The following is an 18,200-nucleotide window of genomic DNA, read 5'->3' on the forward strand; positions in this document are numbered from 1 at the left end:
CCAGTGTGCAGTGCCTTGTCATAGCAACTCTAGGGAAATAGCGCAGAAATGTCCTGTTCTTTCTACACTCTCTCCAGACCATGGGTACCTCCCTCAAGGTCACCCAATAGGATTTTGTGGGAAGCAGGGCCCTTCACAGGCCATGGCTACTGCCAGGTGGTTGTTTCAGTCTGTCTGCCATCCCTTGCCTTAGCTCTCAATCTCAGGGGCAGTGGGGACATTAAGACAAGAAGTATAACTTTCTGAATCTGGTGAGCCTCTACCCTGATGATGCTTCATCCTCAGAACCCAGAGCTTGATCATCTATAGTTTGGAAGAGCCAAGACATCCCTTGTAAACTCAGTTTGGAATGTGACTCAGGAAGATGCATGAAGAGGCTGTTCTACCTGGTCATGGCATCTCACCTGTGTCCACCAAGCCGGTGCTGGGCCTTTAAAGGGGGGAGCATAGAACAGGATGTGTATCCAAGGCCTTCTCAGAGAGGCCTGGGGCAAAACCATAAGGGGGAAAGGGAGGAAAGAGGCTGGGTGTCAGGATGTTAAGGGCAGGGACCCTTCCCCACAGAACTGAGGATTGATGAGGGGCTCCTACTCCATCAACATCAGGGCTTCTGAAAAGTGTGCAAGTGACCCTTCTCAGGAGGCCCAGGACCACCAACACTCTGCAACAGGGGCATTAATTCACCTTCTTCAAAGTGGACATGAAGCAGCTGGCCATGTCAGAGTTCTGGAACTTTCAGGAGAGCCTGCTGCCTGCCCAGAATGGGAGAGAGCAAATGCCCTTTGAGTCTTCAAGCAGTCTGCATTTCTGACTGTGGCCAGCTTCCTCATAAGTAGTCCTTTGCTGGGTACCTGGGCTCTGCTGGATATAGGAAAGACCACAAGCCTGGAATGGGCCTGGGGTTCTCCATGTGGAACACAGACAGATAGAACTCACTGTAGCAACCTAAAATGCAGTAGTCACTGCTGCCTCCCTCTGACTCTGGAGGAGCCAGCCTGGTGGGAGAAAGGGATCCAGTCCTCCTGGGGCAGGCAGACAGAGAGCTTCCCACCTCCTCTGCCCCCCATACCTGCCATCTGCTTCTAGAAGCAGAAACAGACAGTGGATACCTATGCCAGTATACACACAGGACAGGAAACAAAGTCAGGATCCTTCTGTGGGGGCACATGAGGCCCTGCCACAAAAAAGGAAACTGGTCCCTCAGGGTACCAGCAACTCCACCAAATGTTCTTCACAGAACGAACCCTCCATCATTGTACTGCTCTTCAGAGGTGATCCACACAGAACCAGACCACCCAAGGGTCTGGGTCACCCTAGCAGATGCCATATTACCATAGGGAAGAGTACAGGGCCTTTAAACAGGATGGCACAGTCCAGGGGCAATCACAATCCTATCTCCACAGACCCCTGGGAGGGAGGTGTGCCGGGTTAGGGAGTACCCAGGGAAGGACGCCCCTAGAGGAGGTGTCTGGGTCAGCCAGTCCCTCAGGAAAAAAGACTAGAGAGAATCAGCCAGGAAAGGTGATCACCACCCTTCATAAGTATCAATATCATTTTCAGCAAGTTTTTAATAGGTGATGTGTTCTTTTTTCTACTTTGGTGCTGATCCCGGGACTTGAACTCAGGGCCTGGGCTTTGTCCCTAAGCAGGAAGCGTGGAGGCCCCAGCTGTGCGCGCCTGGCGGGGAAAACTCCTCACTGGTAGGGCAACAGTTGCCCTAGGCAAATGTCCAAAACCCCAGCCCCTCCTGACAGTCCTGAGGTTCCAGTAAGAGCCCGAGGAAGAGGAGCCCCAGCTGTGGCCTTCGGGCCCATCTTGGGCCTGTCCCAAGGAGGGTCCCAGTTCTCCTTCCCTGCACCAGTGTCTCCATATTTTCCTCTTTCTGCCCCTAGAAGACTTAGATTTTGTGACACTGACAAAAAGAGCATTTCCTTGGGTGAAGTAGGGTGTTTGTCTTCGGAACTCAGGACACTGTTCTACCCATAGCTGCTTGTCCCTCACTGGCAGCTGTACTGCTGCCCAGGCCCTGGGATGGAGGGGTCCCTCTCCTCTTTCAGGTCAAAACCTGGGACCTCTGGGACCAAGAGCTCTCTTAGGAAGCTGGGTCTTTATTTCAACTTCCCTGCTTCTGAGCCACCAGCATTTAGCTAAGCTTATCACTTCATTCAGATGTGCACTACAGTATTTTACAACATACTTAAGCAGATTTATTGTAAATCTATTTTTCTGAGCACATACAACTGATAGGATAAAATTTTCATTGTCGTACTATAAGGTCTTGATGACCAAAGCTTTTGTTCTCCTTAGCCATTTATGCTATCCTTGGTGAAAGTGTCTATGCCAATCATTTACCCATTTAGTTAATTTCTTTTGAGTTTTTTAGGAGTTTGTTTTCTAACTATAACTCACATAACATACAATTTACCCATATACATTGCAAAATTCATTCTTAAACTATACTAAAATAGTAAATATGTTTAATAAATTTTACAGGAGGTCGTTTGTTTTTTGGCATGTGCTCCTGAACAAAGCACAGCAGAACAGGTCAAGCAATGATGGTGTCACTCATGTTAGCAGCCCCATATTCATGGAACAGTCCAGTTTTGCAAACAACAGAAAGTTAGCAGTCACCCACCAAGGGGACAATCATCCATGCCAGTGCTTCAGTCCACAAAGAGAGTCATGTGAAGTGGCTGGTGTCAACCACCCAGCTTTGGTGCTGCCACTGAAGTCTGGCCAGGGTTACCACACCAAGGCTAACCATTGTGCCAATCCATTTCTTAGATGGGATTATGCCAGGTATACAAGGATCACCAACAAAAGTCTCTTTGATCTATAAATTCAATTTGTGGAAATTTTATTCCTTGACATATATAAAGAAGCTTTCCACCTGAGCACTGACTCTGCCACTTGAGCCACAGTACCACTTCTGGCTTTTTCTGTATATGTGGTGCTGAGGAATCAAACCCAGGGCTTCATATATACAAGGCAAACACTCTAACACTAGGCCATATTCCCAGCCCCAACCTCTGCATTTTTTATGTGTGTTACTTAGGGTTTTGGTTTTTTGAGGTAATTATTTGCATGTAGGTTGAGGTTTGTGTGTATCATCAAGGCACTTACTTCCTAGTAGCTAGGACTGGCCCTGGCCCTGCCCCTAGCCCCTGGCCCTAACCTAACTGGGACAGCTGGTGGCCCTACTAAGGTTCCCCTCCCTAAGGCAAGGCTCCCCAGAACAGCAGGGAGAAGGTCTGTCTTCTAGGCTGCAGAGCAGGAGCTTGAAGCCGAGAGTTCCTCCTTGCTGAACTATGTAGTTTCTCGTGGTGACTTCCTCTGGTCTGAGCATGCCCCTGCTTGCCTTCTCAGATGTCCATCTGGTGTTCCTTCCTAGAACATCACACAGACCTGGAAGGGAGCCCACACTGGGGCACCCAGGGCACCAGAAAGCATTTTGCCTTTCAGAAGCATAGTACTGCAATCCAACTTGGTAATCAGGTCCAGGAAAGGACTGACAACATTGTCTTGACTAGCCCAAACTTAAGCTGTTGTTGATTCCCACAGTTTGTGTCTGAGAGACAAGCAATTCTCAGAAGTCACTCAAGAAAACATACTACAATTTGCTAAAGTAAGTCCCTTCTATACACAAGTTGAAATAGAGAATTCCTCTATAAGACCCCCCTCCCCCCCCCCCAAAAAAAAAGGAAAAGAAAAGCACGTGTAGCTCCTGACCACCAACCTTCTAAACAGCATACAGGCTGATTCAGGGCCTCATTTGAGTCTTCTGCTTTCCTTTCAGCTTAAGCTTCAAAGCTACAGAGATCCATCATAACATTCCATTGAAGAAAATATTTCTTATTCGTGAGGAAAATTTGCATGCATGCATCTCTTGATTCTTCTGAGGATTTTGACTTTAAATTTTACTTATGGTTCAAGAAGATTGACTACCAAGTAAAATTCATGAGCCAAAAAGGATGTATAAATTTATAAATCAGACTCAAAACATTTTTCATTATTATTTGCTTTCTTTGCTTTATTACATATCTCCCATGCTTTCTCCCTTTATTTGTATCATCTATGTCTACTTAGCCAAAGATCCACCAACTATTCTCATCCACCCTTTCATCCATTCATACATACATACACCAATGCATACATTCATACATCTACATGTACATCCACTCATACACATATCTATCATCTTTTCTTCCCTCTTTATTTCTTTAAATATCTAAACCCCTACTAGAATGGAAGACCAATCACAACAGGAAGTTTAGTGAACTCTTATTGTGGTATTGGACTCTTTCATATACGCATGTGCATAAATAGTCCTCTCACTAAGGACAACCTTGATTAAAGTCACTCTTACTTGGGACCATGACTGTTTTGATACCACAAGACCTGGGCTAATTCAGTTCTGTAATGCCCTGACCTGGCATTGTAAAACTGCTACATAAGCTGAAATACAGTATTCCAGAGGGTCAACTGAAGCCCAGATACAGATCTTTCTATATACATAGTTCTGTGGTTGAGATTTTCAATTTCTAAATGATAATAACCTATTTTCACTTAAAAACAAATAGTTATTATTAGATTAACACCCACATCATCACAAGGATGCCAATCATTCCCAGAGTCTAAGGCATGGTGGCATAGACAATAAGGATGAGATTATTGGGCAGGAGTGCATTTCCTAAAGTTTGAGTTTTGTCCCCATCAGCTTCTCCTAGGTATTTCTAAGCTACTGTCTGAGACATTCAATTTCCTTCTATTCAGTGTTTCCATCCTAGTACCACATGCAAATATTATATGCAGTTTGTTAATAAATATGTAAAATGTAAACACCTAACCACTGTACAATTAATAGAACATGAAATCTTTTTAAAGCAAAAGATTCCTATCTTTTGCTTTAAAAAGATAAGACAATTGAAGACAGATCAAGTACTAAATACTGAAAACTATTTATACTGAAACGCATCTCCAAAACTAGGGGACTTCAGGCTGCATGCATCCCCATAGGCCAAGTCTTGGACATCTTTTCTCATTTCCATTTGTAATCTGATTAGGTGACCTTGGAAGAGGAAAGGGAGAAGGTGCAGGCAGGAGACACTACAATAAGTACACTGTCTTCAAGATAGTCTCATCTTGTTCAAACTCACCATTCAAGATCAACTCAGAAGATACTTTTATTTCTTTAACACAGAAAATAATATACTGCAGTCCAGTTACATATGGCATGTGAAAAAATGCTTTACATAAACTTTGTTAACAACCACTTCTTCTAGATTTTTATGGCACTAACAATCATAACATAAAAATGAACTCTGAACCTTTACTAAGGGCAGAATCCAGTGAAGCCTCCTTCTTCTTGTCAGCAACCCATGGTTTAATAACCATGTATATGACTATACACACACACACACACACACACACACACACACACACAATATGAGGGAATTTTCCAGGTACATTAACACCTTTCTGAACAATACTGATCTTAATCCACATACCAGTGAGAAAGGTCACCACCAAGTTATTTTCCTTGCTTTACAGTAATCTGTTTTCTTTTGTTCCATTTAGCCAAATCACTTATATACTGTTCTTTCATGGAAAAATAAAAGTTTTACAGCAATAACCATTGCTCAGCAGTAGAGAAAATGCGGTAAGATTTTAATGCAGATGGAACTACAGATGAATATTTGTTAAAGTCACTCAGCAAACTGGGGTGGATTCAGGTTTAGAGAAGAATGTCTTACCCCTAATGACATTCTCAAGAGTCATTCAGAAGAGTCTGAATTTGAAGGAAAGGAAGAGGGGATTAATTTGCCTTTTCTGCATTCTGCACTGCCTTTTTCCCCTATTCTTCAGGCCCTGTCTCCTGTATATCTTTCCAGAGCTCATGTCAACCTAATGATTCTCTCACATCATACCACTATTGAAAGTACTCACAGTTCTGAAAGACTTTGATGGCTTGGAAAACAGTTTCTTTTCATATGTTTCACTTATCACAATGGTGAATATGGTCCAGGATGCAGTTCATCCTATTCTGACAGTAGAGAGTAGAAAAGCTTTTGCTCAAAGCATCTACATAATAAATTAATGGGACTTTTACAAATAAAGGAATTGGGTATATGAGAACCTTTAAAAAGTTGCTGTCATCTTTGACATCTTTTTAAATTTAGTACAATATAGTGACCAGCAAAACAGTAGCATTTGCAGAGCAACATTGGGGCAATATTTCCTCCAGTAGGAAACCTGCTATTGTGACACAGCAAGGGAGGCCCATCTGTTAGCCAACAAAGCCCCAAAAGTGTTCAATTGGAACTTAACTGAAAGCAATCAACACAGAACTGAACACTTTCCAAAGTGACAAGCACTCCATATGCAAAAGACAAATTAAACAAAATATACAAAAAATGACAAAAAAGTAAATAATTTAGAAGAAACTTATAAAAGGAGAGTTTTGTGAAAAAAAATTCTATCTGAAGATTAGTGACCATATAGATATAATCAATCTCTACATTTTTACCAGGTCCTAGAACTCTGGGCCTAGGTGCTATTGGTAACCTCCTTTTGCTCAAAACTAGCACTTTACCACTTGAGCTACAGTACCACTTCTGGCTTATACTGTGATTAATTGCCGGTAAGAGTCTCACAGACTTTCCTGTCCAGGCTGAATTCAAACTAAAATCTTCAATCTCATTCTTCTGAGTAGCTAAGATTACAGGTGTGAGCCACCAGCACCAGGCAAAAATAAATAGTTATGTCATGCAAATATCTCCTCTCAAGTATAAGTTAGAAGTACAGAACATATTTTAAACTATTATTGTTTCAAAAGTGAGTGGTTTATAAAAGACTTTACCATTGAGAAACCCATTTCTTCCCATATTCTTATCTCAAATACTTTTGCTCTTGGACAGATGTATTTTGAGAAACAGTTGTGTGGATGATGATTTTGAGGGGTTTATTACCAATACAAAATTTCTGTCAGAAGCCTTTGAATCTAAAATCCTGTTACGATGGGTTTCATGGCAAGTTCAGAATCAGGGGTCCACTTCCTTGATATTCACACTCAGACCCAAGAACCCTGCCAGCCCTGCAGGCTGCCTCTTGCTTGAAACACACCTTCTGCAGAGAAGAGTGGATTGGTGCCAAATCTGAGGTGTAGACCTCAGCTCCAAGACAGGTAAGACTTTTCCTTCACACCCATGCTCCACATGAAACATGTTTCTACCTTCTTCTGAGGAAGAAGACACTGTGGAATGCACTCTGTGAATGCTACTACAGAATCCACAGCATTCTAAGATTCCTTGCCAAATGTCTAAACCATAGAGAAACATTAGAGAAAAAAAACAACAAAACTTCACCGAAGCACCTCAGCTCTCACTTATCTCACTTATGTGAGTATTTTCACATGGCTACAACCCAGCAGTGAGTATCATTAATTAAATGACCTCGTGATCCTCAAGTGATTTTGAATGTGCTTTCTGACTCATTCAACAAAATAATTAGTTGTACAGTTTGGGAATTAATTTCAGTTTACATTGTAATGATATCTGGAAATTTAGGTATGCTATGGTGTGTGAACACATATCATTTTAAGAAAATACTTTCTCATAGTTAAATTACTTTAAGCAGTGAAAATTAGCACAATGAGAAAATACCACAGCATTCAAGCTTCTTTTGGGGGTTTTGCTTTCCTTTTAAAAAGTCAATTTAGATATTGTCAAAAGGCACTGCAGTATTTATGTCAGCAAGTCAGTCATAAACAGGCCTCTGAAAACATTTCCAAAGAGCTTTTCTTTTCACAGCTTCCCAGTGAGAACAGGAAGTGGATACATTTTAACAAAAAGAACATTTCTCAGTAGATCTGCTGTTAGCAGTGGTAACTCAGCCAGTAGTTGGGGTGTGTCTTCCCATCTCCTCCATAGAATTTCAAACTCTTGGAAATTATGTAAGCCTTGTCAAGCAGGGTGTTTTATTCCTGGAAAAGCAGAAATTCATGTTATTGGGCACACAGCACAAATGGCCCTAAAGTCCCAAGTCACCCACAATTTTGTTATCAGGAATTTTTGCTTCCTGAGAAGAGAAAAATACAACGATTCAGCCTCCTTTTGCTATAGTAACTGTGCTACAGAGCTCAACATCTTTTGTGTTTTGAAATACCCCTTTTCTTGTATTTGAAATTGTGAAAAGTCAGCCAGTTTATCAAGGAGAAGTAAGATGTATCATCAGATGGAACAAATTTCTCTGCAGGCCTTTCTCTGTGCTTTTGAAGTTCTCTTTGTCTCCAATTACTCATGGGATAGTTGGCTTCAAATGTTGACAAGGCCAGTGCTAATTGTCCTAGCTAGAGCTGAAAATAAAATAGAAAACATGGTAGGTAGTCCAATCAAATACTTGAAGATAAACAACCCACCTTTTTCAAACACCAATATTTCCCAAAGCCACAGGAAGTTGACCAGGAAGTTGGTGATTGTGACCTTGTACCCCTCATCCACCTGTTTACTTACACTATGCTCCTGGTAGCAACTGCATAACTCCCCAATGCATCTGAGAGGAAGTAGAGGCTGGTGTTTTTCTTTTATGTATACAATGGCACTCTTCAGGAGTAAGACTCAAGTCTATCCTACTCTTACTGGAACTTCACAGTTACTTCTTTATCACAGGGTCATGTAGAGGGGCCTGTGAAAATCTGAATATTTTTGTCTGCAGCAATATTTATAACCAGTGTTAAAACCACCATTTTATACATTATACAAAAGACATTTGGGGACACATTATTTGATAAACTGAAATAGGAAGGTGACCCCCGCCCCAAAACGAAATAATTTTCGTTGAATTTTCATGAATTTAAGTTTAGGAGAAATATAATCAGAACTTCCCACAGTGGGCTGCGTGCAGATTCTAGGAGCCATTGTCTGGTGTTGATTTTTTCATTTTTCATCAACAACCTTTTGTTTTTTTCATATGGGGTAAGAAACTTGCAATTTAGTTCAGGTGGAATCATTTTAATTATTACAATTTATAAATCAAAGTTTACCAATGGGATAAAATCTACATAAAATTATATTTTATCCTTTGAATTATAAAGCCTACTTAATTATGTTCATTGGACATTTTTGGAAATTTTCATAAAATTCTCACATAAATCCCTAATTATTCCAACACAAATGTACTGGTAAACTAGAGAAGAGGCAGAACTTGGATTTGCACTTCCAAATCTTGCAGAAACATGGAAGGAATGGTTTCAGACTGGTAACTCCGGTGTTGGTAGCTGGGGCTATCACACTACCCATGGCTGCATGTTTGGGTTGTGGGCTTCCTGTCTTGGCTATCTCAACTGAAGCTCTCTTCAGAAGACACATGTATTAGGAGGGAATGAAGGGGGCTGTGGCACTGAGCAGATATCAACCCATGAGGTGGAAAACACCGAGGAAACTCACTTAAGTCTTCCTCACAACTTCAAGAAGTACAACGGTTTCTGAGACTGCCTTGTAGGTCTTGGGGAGTACTTTGTAAAGAATGTTGTGCTGGTGATTGCTCATGCCATATAAGAGCCAGGATGGGCTCTGAGGAACTGACACTCTCTTGCTCTGAGCAATAAAGTGCAGTGGCTTAGAGGGCAGATGACATATCCCCATTTGGAAGAAACAGGGTAAAGCAGAGGGAAAAACAGGGGTAAGACAGCCAGGAAACCTCTGCCCTCATCTGTTCTCCCTGGGCAATTTCCCATTCTAGCCCTCACTTCCCCTTGCTTCAGTTCACTTCTGTCTGTCACAATGTGAGAGCTGTCACAGGTGAACCAAACTTGTTGCATTTTTTCCAATGTCAAACCTAACAGGTCTTTGGGAAGGCCACTCTGTACATAACATCCTAAATTGTACTTCAGACTACTACTTATACATTGGAACACTGGAGATGAGGGAGTAAAGAAATTAGAGTAGCTGCTTTTATTTTTACAGTGTCAGGTTTTATTTCAGTTTGATTGCATGTCATCTTACCAGTATTTACCAGTATCTTACCAGTATTTATACCTCCAATCCTACCTAATGGCCACCTGGAGGGACCTTATTCATAAATGTCCTTGCTCAACAGTCCAATAATCAATACTTTCCCTATCCCCAGGATTTCCTTCCAGGTTCCAATTTAAGAATAGACATAAAAGTGTTGACTGAACAGAACATAGAGAGACTAGATAACATCTGCCTATCTCCCTTCATTTTGTAGACAAAGAATGCCTGGCCTAAAGCACAGGATTCTAGTGTGCACAGGAGACAGGCCCTTTACAGTTTCCTGCTCCCTCTGCTACATCCTATTCCCAAGACTGCATCTCCCTCTGAGCCCCCCATCTATCCTCCTCCATGCCTGGGTGTCCACTGTGGCTGTGGTACTCAGCCTTCACACATATCTGATCCAAAAGACAACTTGCAATTTGAAACTACATGGAATTACATGGAATGTTTTAGAAGTTTTGACTTCTTGTACATAATTTCTGGGAATGTTTGTGAGTATAAAGTTGAAATCTTTAATGAATTATAAGGGAGAAATTCAGTCATGAGCCTTCTGGGTTTTTACCTCTCCTTGCTATTTTCACCTCTTCAGTAAGGCCACTCTGAAGTTCTGGGGGCTTTTTCTTATCCTGAGACACAAATTATCTGAGTACGAGAATCTCTGTTGCTGCCCACTTCCCCCAGTCTTCATTTGTTATTACAGAGGCAGATATACCAAGCTGCTGTTGAAGAGTGAGGGAAAAATAATGTTGCAATGTTTAAATTCTTGGTTCTCAAAGAAAACCCTGAAACAAATAAGTTATCCTCATGATTTCCCAAAAATAAGTACAGGGTTAGTTCCACCAGGAAATCCTCATTCAGCAGAAGGGCCTGAGGTCAGTTCTTTGCTCCTGGAAGTCCTAAGGGGAAGTTTATATTATCTTCAGAGACAAATAAGGACAAATAGAATACAGCCATTTAGAATTGTTTTCATTAGCTCCCAGCATCATAGCCTTTAAAGTCTGATGCAATGTAGTCCCATTCCCTTCTGAAAAAAAAAAAAACAAAACCTGAATCCATAAGACAAATAAAATAAAAGCCAAATAACAAACTTATTTTGCTAAATAAGTGCCAAACTGTGGGAAGAACCCATCATTCCAGATTTAAGACCTCAAGTACCTGGAGCCTTCCTTACTGGAGGTGCTACAGCAGTGCCTGTCTGGAGTGGCATGCGCACCTAGGAGCCTCCAGAAGGTTAGAGAGTTTGTCCAAAGGCGTAGAGAAGCCAGGGCTCTGAGACTAATTCCAGTGGAATGGTAACAACAGAGAAGTAAAACTGCATGCTAAGAGTATTTATGATTCTGATTTCTCCTGTTTTCACAATAATATGCCAGGTGAGAAGGCGTTATCTTAGTGGACTATCCAGGAAATCAGATGTAGCACAGTGACTAGAACTTCAGCCTATTGTGTGTGGCTTAGACCAGCGGTTTGTTGTTTTTTTTTTTTTTTTTTTTTTCATCTCATGATTCCCTGCACACCGTAGGGACTGAACTTTAAGCAACTATTAAGACTGCTTAAACTGTTTGGTTTAAGTGAACTGAACACCTGGGGGGGGGGGAGGGAAAAGGGGGGAGGGAGGGGGGCATGAGGGACAAGGTAACAAACAGTACAAGAAATGTATCCAATGCCTAACGTATGAAACTGTAACCTCTCTGTACATCAGTTTGATAATAATAATTTGAAAAAAAAAAAAAGACTGCTTGCGAGGGTGCATGCGTGTGTGCGTGTGTGTGCGCGCGCACACAACCCCCAGCCCCACCCCTCTCAGCTTCCGGGGCACACAACACACCTTGGGGGCTGGTTTCCTCAAGCACAGTGGTCACGATGAGCCCTGCAGCCCCTGCCTTGGGGTCTCGTTGGCCTTCTTGCAGGTGTACAGCCACTTGATGATACGGGCATTCCTCTCAACCACAGAGGTGGCGCTGGGCACCTGTTCAGCGAGCTCCTCCCCTAGCAGCCCATCCTCACTTTGCCGGGAGAAGCCACTGTCAGAGGTGGCCAAGCTCACGCTGCGCACCTTGAGGGCGGTGTGGTCGGACTGGGCAGAGAAGTTCTCCCTCCCAAGAGCCTCCACTACCTCAGGGTCCAGTCCGCAGTACTTGAAGAAGGTGTCCACCTCTTGCCTGGCGGTGGAGAAGCGGGAGCCGAGGTCCGACCGGGAACGCTGCAGGTCCCTTCGCTTGGCCACCCGCCTCTCGAGGACAGGGAGCGTAGCGGCAGGCACGGCTGAGGTCCCGGCCTGCGCTGGGGGTGAAAGTGAGGCGGCCGGGGCGAGGGGAGACCCCGGGCTCTCGGGCGCTGCGGCTGCCACCGAGCAGGGCTTGGGGCGCGAGGCCTCCCCCGCCTCCACCCGGCACGTCTCTAGCGGCCCCGGCGCCTTCTCCTTGCCTGGTCCGTGGAAAAGCTTCTTCACCAGGCTACCCCTGGAGCGGTCGGCTCCGGCTCCTCCGCGCGCAATCTCACATTTCTGCCGGTAGATCACCAGCGAGTCGGGCCTCAGGGGCTTCCGCGCGACCGCCCTGCGAGCTACGGGCGCCGGGGCCACGGGCTCCGGGGCCAGGGCCGCGGGGGCCTCGAGTCCTAACTGCCCCCTGACAGCCCCGGGGCTGCGGCCCGCGGAAGAGGGGGCCCCTCCTGACCCAGGGGGGCTGTGCGCGTACTTGGCGCGGTCGGCGGCCAGCCTTTCCACCGCGCTCCGGCATGCCGGACGCGCCGGTTGGGAGTAGAGGGTCCCTTCAGCGTCTCGGGGAGATGGCCTCGGGCTGCGCTGCTCACCCAAGGCCGGAGGAGCGCGCATCCTCGCCAAGCTCGGACCTGCCGGTCCCGCTGGAGCCTAAGTGTTAGGCGCCGGTCAGTCCCGGGTGGATTCCGAAGTTCCCGTGGGGCGGGGAGTCGCTCCTGGGGGCCGTCGCCGAAGTCTGGAGTTGGCGAGCCAGAGTCGGCAGGGATCGGTGAGTCACCCCAGCGCCCTCCAGCTGGCTCCGCCCCGCCCCTGGCGTCCGGCCTGGGCCAGGTGTTCCCAACCCTGGGCCTCCCTCCGCCCCCACCTCTGTCTCCAAGGCCTCTCCACCCCTCCACTCCCAATTTCCTGGCAGCTGAGCCAAAGCTGGGAGTGCCAGGCTATTTCCCTGCCCCACAGCCAGGAATGAGAGGAACAAGAGTCCCTGAGCTCTGGGTCTCCTCTGCTGCCCACTAGCCCCCAGAGTTCTGGGGTTCGTAGGAAGTGGGTGGGAGCCACAGAGAAGGACCTCCGGGACACATACCTCTGGTCCTTTGGATTCTTAAAGTGACCTCGGCATGTTTGAAAATGTTCAGTTCAGCAGTCTCTACCTGAGTACATATTATTGCAAAGGAATAGGATATAAAAGGAAAGAAAATGCCTCATAAGTTAGGGTCGCTTATTTGAGCAGAAAGAACCCATAAGCCTGGCAGGTACCTGGCTCCTGTCCAGAGGTCACTGGCTGGTACGGCTGGACGCTGTGCTTTCAGTAAGAGTCCAGTCAAATCCTTACCTTACTGTAATTCAGGCGATGGGGAAATCGTGGGTTTCCCGAGAAGATTATTAGTTTAGGAATGTTGAAAGTTAAAAAATATTTCCAAGATTGCATTCTTTCAAAAAATGGACAGAATAAGTAAAAGCAACTGCCAGGGACACTTGATTTCCTTCTATGTGAAGACCAGCTCCAGAAGGTCCCGGCTTTCCCAAGCTGCGGTGGACGCACACTGATGCACTCCTCCTACAGGAAGGAGAGGTCTGGAGCAGATGTGCCCATCGGGTTCAGAAGCCCAGAATGCGAACCAGACTACCAGATGGCTTGGTTGAAAATTCACAGGGAAAAGGAAGTTATGGCCCAATAGGTTAAATAGTGTGGGGAGAGACAAAACACAGGATACACCGGACTCTGACAGGGAATGCACTCTTAGGTTGAGTGGTGGCTGCTTATACAGGATGCTAGTGGCGGAGGAGTTGGGGCACAAAGGCTGGCCTGCTCTCTGCCCATCATTCCTACTGTCTAAGTCTCAGGAGACAACCTTTGTCACTGTTTGGGGAGAGTGACTTCTCATCTCCTCATAGGCAGCAGCAGCAGCAATTCTAAGAGAACCCTAAGCCCTGCAGTGTGTCTAAGCCTGGGCTAACCATTCACTAGTCATTCTCCTTTGGAAAGCTGGCCAACTTCTCAATGCCTTTATCTGTCATCTGAAAAAACCCCACCTGTTTTATAACTTAGAACTCTCGTGGTTTCTTCATGAGTGGCAGCAATGTGATATGAGATACACAGGATTTTATCTGGGCTCTGTTTGCTTGAGAAGCTTTAACTCTGCCTCTGGCTGCTCACCTGTTCAGCATAGTTCATTGTATCCACCTGCTAGAGCTCTCCAGCACTGCATCTGCACAGAGCAAATTTAAATACCAGTGAACTTTTATTGTTTTGATGGTAATTGCTTGTGAATTAGTTAACTGTTTTACCTTTTAAGTATAGTTGCTGAACTCATACAAAAGTTGAACATATTAAAAATACTAACTTATAAGTAAAATTGGCTTAAAGACCTTGTTATTAGAAAAAATTAATTATATTTATATTGATAATTTTCCATCTCTTAAGCAGATAATTTACTGGAAAATGGAGCTGGACTAGTAAGATATTGACGAGAGCTATCTAAATAGACTTTTCTTATTGCTTAACTGGTAGTGTTAACTTTAAGCCTATTTACTTCAGACTAGCTCAGACCAGGCAAATGCAGTTAAGAGCTAAATGCTTTTGTAACTCTACTCTCAGAGACTTATCCTAATTTACTATTTATGCACAGCAGCATGAGTCAATGTGCATGCAGCACCATAAGGAAGGCTAGATAAAGCAAGACATAGGAGTGGACTATTAGACAAGGGTTAACAGTCACACTTCTGGGTGTGTCATGGAGTAGGAAGTAACCACAATGTAAGTGAAACTAAAATATCACATATAGCTGGGTGTTGGTGACTCACACCTATAATCCTAGCTACTCAGGAGGCTGAGATCTGAGGACTGTGGTTTGAAACCAGCCTGGGCAGGAAAGCCTGTGAGATTCTTATCTTCACTAAACTGTCAAAACAGGTGGAAGTAGAGCTGTGGCTCAAGTGGTAGAGTATAAAAGCTCAGGAATAGTGCCCAGGTCCTGAATTCAAGCTCAGGAGCATCTATCCCTCACCATATGGTCACTGGGTCTTCAGATGCTACTGGGAGTCTATAAGGTCAAGACTGTTTGTATGATAACACTAGTCCATGTGTTTTTGCTTTCTCCTTCTCTTACAAGCACAGTATATAGTGTAATTGTCTACAGCATAATATGATGTAGTTCTGTACATTTAGATCCAACAACATGTTTATTCAAAGCATTTATTAATCTTCATCTTAATACAATAGATAGATAGATAGATAGATAGATAGATAGATAGATAGTGTAAAACAAGTCTATTGAGCTCTTCAGTAACTTTTTTTTTGCCAGTCCTGGGCCTTGGACTCAGGGCCTGAGCACTGTCCCTGGCTTCTTTTTGTTCAAGGCTAGCACTCTTCCACTTGAGCCACAGTGCCACTTCTGGCCATTTTCTATATGTGTGGTGCTGGAGAATCAAACCGAGGGTTTCATGTATATGAGGCAAGCACTATTGCCACTAGGCCATATTCCCAGACCCAGTTTCCACCTTTTAAGGGGTACAATAATAGTGGTTTAGAGAGTGGGAGTGAGGGAACAAAGACACTGTACACAAGAAAGCACAAAAAAAAGTGTCATAGCGATGACCCTAACAATACCTTCCAAGAGCCCATTTCTGTATATGGTCACATTCATAGGTACTCAGTGGTGAGAACTTCCACATATGAATTTAGGGGACACACCCACTACAATGCCACTATTGGTGGTTCCTACCTCTCATTCTGGGCACTGAGACATTGGGATACTTCCTTGGAGCTTCGAATTTCCCTGTGACCTGGGTAGAAAGTAGTTGCAGCTACAGGCTCCCTAAGGCCAAAGCCTTTTCTAGCTAAGGTAGGCATTGCTCTTGGGATATGCAGAGACGACAGAGTTTCCTGGTGAACCTCAGTGGCCAGATCCTGGTCAGTGGGAGCAAGGCATGCCCAGAATAGGTCTTTAGCATCCAGAGTGGGAGAGGTATGGGCAGAAGAGAGGAGCAGGCATCCTCATGTGTAACCAAGTGTAAGACACCAGTGTGGATCCACTTCCAGGGCCCAGCCACTGGGAGACTCTGGCTAGTGAGGCTCCCGATGCTTCACATAGAATCTGTGCCACTTCTGGGCCAGACACACGTGAACCCCCACAGCTGGAGTGCCCCTACCCACCCTGTGTGGCCTGTGCTTATGTTCACTGGGCTGTTAGATTCCCTGAGTAGTTCTTGGGGTTCTTACCCTGGGTGGGAATCTGAGTGTGAAGCACTAAGAGGCTATGCAATTACAGGATCGGGGTCACATCACCTGGACTTCACCTTCCCTTCTACATGTGGGATTAAACACACATAGCATGTTGTTGTGAGGTTTTCATTTTTTTGAGCAGGACACTTGCCCATGGTTGGTGCTGAGAGAACACTGATTTCCATTTATTGAGAGATGACGACCATCAGAAACCATTCTGAAGTTAGCATCACTGTAGGTCAGGGACACTGAGCACTGTAATCCCAGTCATCTGAGGAGGCATCAGGGAGAAGGTGACAAGGACCTGGTATGAAAAGATGGTCACTGGGTTTATGTTAGGAGCTGAGTAAACAAGGTGTCTGGGCCACAAAAATGCAGACTCTGGCTGGCCATGCTCTAGGTAGCACTGGGCTATGGAGGGACTTGGAAACTATGCTGAGGAGGCACCATGGTGTCACCAGGCAAATGACTTCTTAACCTCCAGTAGTTATCCTGTGTTAGCCAGTGCCCTGTTTCAGATAAGATCCCCACCTAGCCAGCCACACAGACACCTGTGGCCTCCTTTGCTCCCATGAGGCAGGATGCAGAAGGAGATGTGTCAACACCCATTTTAGCCACTGGCTGTTTATTCATTTCCTGAAAAAAAGGTTGTGAATGATTCTACTCAGTTAAAATGTCTCTTTTGACCTTAGTCTTAAAAAGGACCCCATCTATTTTGTTTCTGTATGAATTATTGTTTTTATTCCAGACTGAGATTTGAGAAATGAACTCGTATCAAAGCAAGAAAGAAAAGTTTGCAGAAAAAGAAAAAAAAATTTCTTGAGAAAAAGTTTTCACGTCTTTCTGAAGCCCAGAAGTCAAGTGTTGGCTAAGAAGTCTGAACTCTTTAGTATATTGGTTTTGTTTATCTTGCAATACTCTGTATACTGAAGTAAATAGACACATCAAGTGGTTAATAAAGTATTTTTAAAAAATCAAATGACTTACTAGTTGTTCTTATGGTTAACATGGCATGTTTAGTCTGAGAAGTTGTATTACTTCTCCCATTTTAATTTTTGTTGCTGATACTAGGGGCTTGAACTCTGAACCACTTGCTTTTTCATTCAAGGCTGGTGCTCTATCACTTGAGCCATATCTCCACGTGTGGCTTTTAGCTGGTCGTTGGGGATAAGAGTCTTGTGGACTTTCTGCCCGAGCTGGCTTCTTTGGACTGTGATCCTCAATTATCAGTCTCTTGAGTAGTTAGGTTACAGGCTTAAGGCACCAAAATCTGGCGTGCTTCTGCCTAGTTTTTTAAATCACTCAAAATAGTGGTCAATACATCATGGACTTAAAAGGAGGAAGTCAATGTCCAAAAAGCATTTCAGGAATGGCTACTACTTTTTTAGTTAATTTGGTAAGCCTAAGGAAAAAAGCATAGGCAGTAACTTTCCCTATCAATAAAAGGCAATTCTATCAATCCAGTGGTAATTAATATACTAATCAGAGTTGGAAAGTATTTTACTAAAAGCAAAATATTTAGAGAAAAATAAACATTCATATAAAATTATAAAATGCTGTAATAAGTGTATATCAAGGAAAGCACAAACTTATTTTTCTTTATAGAGCCAGTTAAAGCCTTAAAAAATTTAAATGGAAATTGAAATGCAAAAATGTATAAACATTCTACAAAAGATGGTCATTCTTTCCTGAGTGTACTAAAGCTATGAAACATAAGATAGGAAGGTAGAAGTTTGGGAATGCTTTC

The 18,200-nt window shown here is 44.0% G+C and overlaps 1 protein-coding gene across 4 annotated transcripts; it reads right to left on the bottom strand.

Moving 5' to 3' along the window:
• Positions 1-6,661: 6,661 nt before the first annotated feature.
• Positions 6,662-13,108, bottom strand: Fam110c (family with sequence similarity 110 member C). 4 transcript variants are annotated; one of them, XR_007211961.1, is made up of 3 exons: positions 11,839-13,106; positions 8,164-8,353; positions 6,662-7,981 (listed from the first exon to the last, which is right to left on the bottom strand). XR_007211961.1 is itself a non-coding variant. In XM_048353487.1 (2 exons), the coding sequence occupies exon 1, from the start codon at positions 12,844-12,846 to the stop codon at positions 11,869-11,871; it is 978 nt and encodes a 325-aa protein (XP_048209444.1). In that variant the 5' UTR covers positions 12,847-13,108; the 3' UTR covers positions 6,662-7,981; positions 11,839-11,868. The 4 variants fall into 4 exon arrangements, 3 of the variants coding, with proteins under 3 accessions (XP_048209444.1, XP_048209446.1, XP_048209443.1); XM_048353487.1 differs by lacking the exon at positions 8,164-8,353 and having other exon boundaries at positions 11,839-13,108; XM_048353489.1 differs by lacking the exon at positions 6,662-7,981 and having other exon boundaries at positions 8,146-8,353; positions 12,067-13,108.
• Positions 13,109-18,200: the final 5,092 nt, after the last annotated feature.

The sequence above is a fragment of the Perognathus longimembris genome, chromosome 8 (assembly GCF_023159225.1).
Source record: "Perognathus longimembris pacificus isolate PPM17 chromosome 8, ASM2315922v1, whole genome shotgun sequence".
NCBI classification, from domain to species: Eukaryota; Metazoa; Chordata; class Mammalia; order Rodentia; family Heteromyidae; genus Perognathus; species Perognathus longimembris.